Source organism: Chiloscyllium plagiosum, chromosome 35, assembly GCF_004010195.1.
Source record: "Chiloscyllium plagiosum isolate BGI_BamShark_2017 chromosome 35, ASM401019v2, whole genome shotgun sequence".
NCBI classification, from domain to species: Eukaryota; Metazoa; Chordata; class Chondrichthyes; order Orectolobiformes; family Hemiscylliidae; genus Chiloscyllium; species Chiloscyllium plagiosum.
Window position 1 is genome coordinate 4,895,140 of NC_057744.1, and position 6,816 is coordinate 4,901,955.

Genomic DNA, 6,816 nt, shown 5'->3' on the forward strand with positions numbered 1-6,816 from the left:
CATGTGGCCTAAATCCTTAGGCACCCCTGGGCTCTTAACAATATGGGGAATGTATGGAACAGCCGTCGGACCGCTGCAGAACAGGTTGCTTGTTAAGCTGTACGTCTGCTGCCACTCCCTGTGGTCCCACAAAGTACAGACCAGTGAGAGCTAGCAGGGAAGGAAGGGCGAGATGGGGGTCCGCAAGTGCAGCATGTTCAGATGCAGGTTCCTGTGTGCCAGAAGCTGCACAGTGAAACTGACACACAAAGCATCCTGTCAGTATCATCCAGCAGAGGAAAGATAAAGTGGGGGATGAAGGGCCGTTGATAACAGGAAAAGGAGGGGGTCAAGAAGAGTGTGGGTATGGGTGGTGGGACAGGACCAGGCGTGGTAGGGGTCTCTGCAGTCGGGGTTTTATTGCTGCAGTCTTTAACTTTAGGGGGCTGGTGGTGTTGGCGATGTCACGAAACTTTGCAAGACATTGCAACATGTAGACAGTGTCCCATGAGGAATCCCCATGCCCCACTGTAATGGCTGTGATCCAGTAATCAATTTTTATCAATTTTGAAGGACCCCCTCCCCATATGACCAGTTCCCATGGGATCAGGTGTAAAGGTCTCTTGTAAAGGGGATAACGTAACGGCTGTCCCCTGCGTCTTTTAGCACGGTGTTTGCTGGTGACCCAGGTGTAACAAGAGCATCTCCTACCTTGTTCTTGCAGTCAACGTATTTACCATGCCTTTTCTGGGTACTCTTATTCATTTTTGGCCCTGGGCCGTTCTCTCCATGTGGTTGGGGTTGCCCAGCTCCCACAGCTGGCATCTCCCGGCATACGGTGGATGTCCGTGCCCCTATGGTGTCCTGAACATCTTGGGATGATTTCTAAGTGCTATCTTAGGTTTCAAGGGGAAAAAAAAGATAGAGAGCTAACAGAACACAGGCATGAGTGATTGACAGGTTAGGCAATAGAAGTTACTCAAGCGTGTAATCGCTGACCACAAAGTAAACAAACACTTCATAGACTGCTGTTGCACACCGTCCACCTCTTCTCCCTCATCCACCGTCCAGACACGCCTTGGCGTGCCCATTTGCCACCGGGCGGTGGGGATCCCCAGCGGAGAGCTCTCTACACGGAAGTCCTCCCCCTTTCTCTCAGGAATCTGGGGTGGAGGGTGCTGCACGCAGCAGTCCCCTGCAACCGCAGATTGCGGTGGTTCACAGACTCCCAGCCCAACTGCTTGTTCTGTGGCGCTGTGGAGTCCGTGGACCACGTCTATATTGGGTGTGGGCGTTTGCACTCACTTTTTGATTTTCTGAAAAACCTCCTCCTCTGTTTTTGGCTGCACTTCAGTCCCACGCTCCTGATCTTTGGGCACCCGGTACGGAGGAAGGAGGGCAGGTCTGAACACCTCCTCGTGGGTCTGCTCCTGGGCCTGGCCAAACTGGCCACCAACAGGTCCAGGCAGCGGGCCGTGGAGGGGGTCGTTAAGGCCGACTGCCTGCCCCTCTTCCGCGGTTATGTTAGAGCCCGGGTGTCCTTGGAGAAGGAGCACGCGGTGTCCACCAACACCCTGGAGTTGTTCAGGGAGAGGTGGGCGCCGCAGGGAGTGGAGTGCATTATTTCCCCCTCCAACTCTATTTTGATTTAGTCCCTGCCCTCCCCTTGACTGTTTTGATCACACAGCATTGCCCTTTGATGTGAAGGGCACTGCTTGTCACTGGCCACCCGGGTGTTTTCCTATCTTCCTGGTGGTGGAAATTGAATTGCACTTTGTGTCTCTCACTGTCTCACACCTGCACACACACACCATGGATGCTGGGGAAAAAATAAACACTACCAAAAAAAATATTTTAAAAATGGGAGTGTCAGAGGTTCTGGTCACTGAGAGCTGGCTCTTAAGAACTTGGAAAAGAAAAAAAAACAAAAAGAAAAAAAATAAACAAACACAGCCAGATGGGACACATGTAATTGACAAAGCAGCACTCAGTAAGCACAGAACAAACAGACACACCCAAAACAAACCATAGGACAGGACAACACAGCTGGGCCCGAGTCAATGTTGTTCGAGCTGGATGTATCAGTAGTAAAGTGAGAATTTGATGAGCAGTCTCTCCTGTGCTGTGCCTACCTTTCTCTGCCCGACCAACTTTCTCTTGGCTAGGACAGGTTGGTGGCAACAGTTCTGACTCAAGGTGAATCACATGTAGTCTAAATTAAGGTTTTTGTAAAATTTCAGGTAATTAATTTAGCACAGGTGACGACTTCCACAAGCCTAGACAGCGCTGTTTAGTACCGAATTACCGGCTGCTAGTTAACTCACTTTCCCACCAGACCACCTCCTCAGGCCCAGTTGTGGCAGCTTAAAAATCAGTCAACAATTAGGAGCCAAGTGCTCACCTCCAAAGGCCAGAGTCATTAATCACGTTCCAAATTTCAGCAGCAGCCAGCTGCCAATTAGTTAAATTTGAAATTAATTTAGCTGCTTACCAGACTACCTCCTCAGGCCAAGTTCTGGCAGAAATTTAGAAGCCAAGTGCCCACATCCCCAGGCCAGGGTCATTCCTCAATTTCCAAATTACAGTAGGTGAAGCCAATTCGCCACAGATCGGAATTGTGGCCATCCTCCGCAGTCGTCCAGCCTTTCTCTGGTCTGACCTGCTGGGCAGGCTGGCCGCCAAGTACCAATCGGGTTAAATTTAAAATGTATGGTTCGCTTACCCTGTTGAGACAATAAAAGGGCCTGCCAACTAACGCCAAACTGTCGGAGAAATTTGCCCAATAGGTTAGTGAGACGGGGTCATGTCGTTTTGTGTCACTAGTATCCTTACATACAGATGAGGAAGGACACCACTTCGACTGGGACAACACATCCATCCTAGGACAAGCCAAATAGAGACACGCATGAGAATTCCTAGAAGCATGGCATTCCAACCGGAACTCTATCAACAAACACATTGACTTGGACTCAATTTACCACCCCCTGAGAAAAAGAACGGGAAATGACATCACCATAGGAAATGACGTCACCAATCTAAAGAAGCCCAAACATATAAATAGAAAGCAGGAATCATCAGTAGTGCTTCATCCGGAGGCTCACTGAAGATGTTACTTAGTATGGTGATGAAACGTCTGAAAATGAATCTTCCAGCTCAGCGAACAACCTACATCCAGAACCTCAACCTGAACTACAAGTCTTCTCAAAACTTGCTAGTATTGAAGGCTGAACTGTAGTCAATGAGTATGATTCTTACGTAGTTGTTCTTGATGTCAAAATGTTCTAGGGAGGAGTGAAGGGCAAGTGATATGGCATCTGACGTGGATCTGTTGGTCCGATAGACAAATTGGAGTGGGTCAAGAGTAGTGGGGAGGCTGGAGTTGATTATTGCCATGACCTGCCTTTCAAAGCACTTCATTACCACCGAAGTTAGGGCCACTGGGCGGTAGTCATTGAGATATGCTGCATGAGCCTTCTTAGACACAGGGTTGACGTTGGCCCTCTTGAATCAGGCAGGGACAGTCGCCTGCTGCAGGGAGAGGTTGAAGGTATCTGAGAAGACCTCTGCAGTTGATCTGCTCACACTCTGAGTGCATGACCTGGTACTCTGCCTGGTTCCATCGCTTTCCTTGGATTCACATGAAGGAAAACTTATCTGACTTCTGATGCATTGACTGTTGGATAGGTTCATCAGGCCTTGTTGGAATAGATATTAGCTCTCTGCCAATCATGCTCTTATTTAATGGTGGAACAGCCTCGAAGGGCCAGATGTCCTACTCCTGCTCCTATTATGTAATTAGCATTTCTCAGTGTGATATGCAATAGGAGCAAACTAATCTGGTTGGGGACTTTTATTTTGACATTTTTACTGTCATTGCATAAGCTTCTGACTCTGGTCACAGTCTTACAGCGAGCAGCCTAAAACCCTGTTTGGATCAAAATCTGACAGAAATAAATTATTGAGAATATTGACTTGATTGTCGGGAAAAGAAGGAATTGACGGATGGATATTCTACTTGTCATGGGGAAAATATTCCTACAGTTTTTCTGGATTATAATGGAGGACTTTATGAATGTTATTTCCACGGCATGGAGGGATTTGCCAGGTAAACAAGGCATGGTTTAATTTTAAAGTGGAAGTTGATTTTATAAAAGTACAAAAATAACTTGTGAGTTTTGCATGTGTTGTTTCTGTTTCTGTGTTTATACAGTTAATCTTTACAATGCAACATAGTAAATTCTGGTGCACTGAAATTTGATACAAGTGCAACTCGCGAACAACAGAATCTTTTGTGCTTTGGATTATTTATTTAAATGAAGGATAAAATGAAACGAAAGCTTGATGATATGATTTTAAATAAATCCCTTCCACGTTTGTTAGATTTAATGTATTATCAACAACTTGCATTCATATGCCACCTTTATGGATCTTACTGCATTTTTAAAATTCACTCACTGGATATGGCCGTCTCCGGCTACGCCAACATTCTTTGCCCATCCGCCTGGTTAAGGATAGCAGTTTTATCACTTTAAAGGCATGATGGGGTTTTCCTGACAATTAGCAATAACTTTGCAGTAATCTTAGACGCTTAATTCCAGGTTCTTTACTGATTTCAGATTCCACCAAATCAGGAATATGAACCCAGGTCCCCAGAACATTTAGCGAAAACGTGTAGATTAATCCTTTGGTGATAACACTGTCGAGCCATCACCTCCCAGTAGTTAGGAGTTATCAAACTGCATTACTTGAAATGAGGACAGATCAAGAAATTTTTGGTCAGAGCACGAGTTTTAAGAAACATGTTAAATGAGGAAATCGAGGTTGGAAGGTAGAGAGATGTCGGAAGGTAATTCCAGATGTTTTGGGTCTTGGCAGTTGAAGATCGGCATCAACACTGGGAGCAATTAAAATTTGAGAATTCTCAGGGATTCAGAGTTTGGGGAGCACAGAGATCTCAGAGAATTGTGTGACTAGAGGAGATTATGGAAATAGAGGGGCACAGCCTCAAGTGGATTTGTAAACAAGTGAGACAACTTTGAAGTCAGAGTGCAGCTTATCCAGGAACTAATTTTAATTGGCAAGGGAGACAGGAAGTGCGATTTGCTATGAGTTAAAGCATAGAATCCCTACTGTGCAGATAAAGGCCATTTGGCCCATTGGGTCTGCACCAACCCTCGGAAGAGCATCCGGCCAGACTAACCTCCACAGCGAGGTAAAAACAATGACTGCAGATGCTGGAAACCAGATTCTGGATTAGTGGTGCTGGAAGAGCACAGCAGTTCAGGCAGCATCCAAGGAGCTTCGAAATCAACGTTTCGGGCAAAAGTCCTTCATCAGGAATAAAGGCAGTGAGCCTGAAGCGTGGAGAGATAAGCTCGGGGAGGGTGGGGGTGGGGAGAGAGTAGCACAGAGTACAATGGGTGAGTGGGGGAGGGGATAAAGGTGACAGGTCAGGGAGGAGAGGGTGGAGTGGATAGGTGGAAAAGGAGATAGGCAGATCGGACAAGTCCGGACAAGTCATGGGGATAGTGCTGAACTGGAAACTAGGAGGATGAAGGTGATAGGTCAAGGAGGAGAGGGTGAAGTGGATAGGTGGAAAAGGAGATAGGCAGGTCGGACAAGTCATGGGGACAGTGCTCCCTTGAAACTAGGATGAGGTGGGGGAAGGGGAAATGAGGAAGCTGTTGAAGTCCACATTGATGCCCTGGGGTTGAAGTGTTCTGAGGCGGAAGATGAGGCGTTCTTCCTCCAGGCGTCTGGTTAGGGCCTTGGATGGAGGTGAGGGAGGAGGTGTGGGCACAGGTTTTACAGTTCCTGCGGTGGCAGGGGAAAGTGCCAGGATGGGAGGGTGGGTCGTAGTGGGGCGTGGACCTGACCAGGTAGTCACAGAGAGAACGGTCTTTACGGAAGGCGGAAAGGGGTGGGGAGGGAAATATATCCCTGGTAGTGGAGTCTTTTTGGAGGTGGTGGAAATGTCGGCGGATGATTTGATTTATGCGAAGGTTTGTAGGGTAGAAGGTGAGCACCAGGGGCGTTCTGTCCTTGTTATGGTTGGAGGGGTGGGGTTTGAGGGCGGAGGTACGAGATGTGGACGAGATGCGTTGGAGGGCATCTTTAACCACGTGGGAAGGGAAATTGCGGTCTCTAAAGAAGGAGGCCATCTGGTGTGTTCTACAGTGGAACTGGTCCTCCTGGGAGCAGATACGGCGGAGGCGGAGGAATTGGGAATAGGGGATGGCATTTTTGCAAGAGATAGGATGGGAAGAGGTGTAAGCCAGATAGCTGTGGGAGTCGGTGGGTTTGTAAAAAATGACAGTGTAAAGTCGATTGTCACTAATGGAGATGTAGAGGTCCAGGTAGGGGAGGGAGGTGTCAGAGATGGTCCGGGTAAATTTAAGGTCAGGGTGGAATGTGTTGGTGAAGTTGATGAATTGTTCAACCTCCTCGCGGGAGCACGAGGTGGCGCCAATGCAGTCATCAATGTAGCGGAGGAAGAGGTGGGGAGTGGTGCTGGTGTAATTACGGAAGATCAACTGTTCTACATAGCCAACAAAGAGACAGGCATAGCTGTGCCCATGGCTACCCCTTTGGTCTGGAGGAAGTGGGAGGATTCAAAGGAGAAATTGTGAAGGGTGAGTACCAATTCGGCCAAACGAATGAGAGTGTCGGTGGAGGGGTACTGTTGGGGACGTCTGGAGAGGTAAAAACGGAGGGCTTGGAGGCCCTGGTCATGGCGGATGGAGGTGTAGAGGGATTGGATATCCATGGTGAAGATGAGGCGTTGGGGGCCGGGGAAACGGAAGTCTTGGAGGAGGTGGAGGGCGTGGGTGGTGTCTC

The 6,816-nt window shown here is 48.1% G+C and overlaps 1 protein-coding gene across 2 annotated transcripts in view; it reads left to right on the plus strand.

The window, feature by feature from the left end:
* Nucleotides 1-3,859: 3,859 nt before the first annotated feature.
* LOC122540603 (beta,beta-carotene 9',10'-oxygenase-like) overlaps nucleotides 3,860-6,816 on the plus strand; it is a 45,449-nt gene continuing 42,492 nt past the window's right edge. For both annotated transcript variants that reach the window (XM_043676528.1, XM_043676529.1), the window contains exon 1: nucleotides 3,860-4,084. In XM_043676528.1, coding sequence (XP_043532463.1) covers nucleotides 3,982-4,084 — 103 coding nt within the window. In that variant the 5' untranslated portion in view covers nucleotides 3,860-3,981. The remainder of the gene's footprint in view (nucleotides 4,085-6,816) is intronic.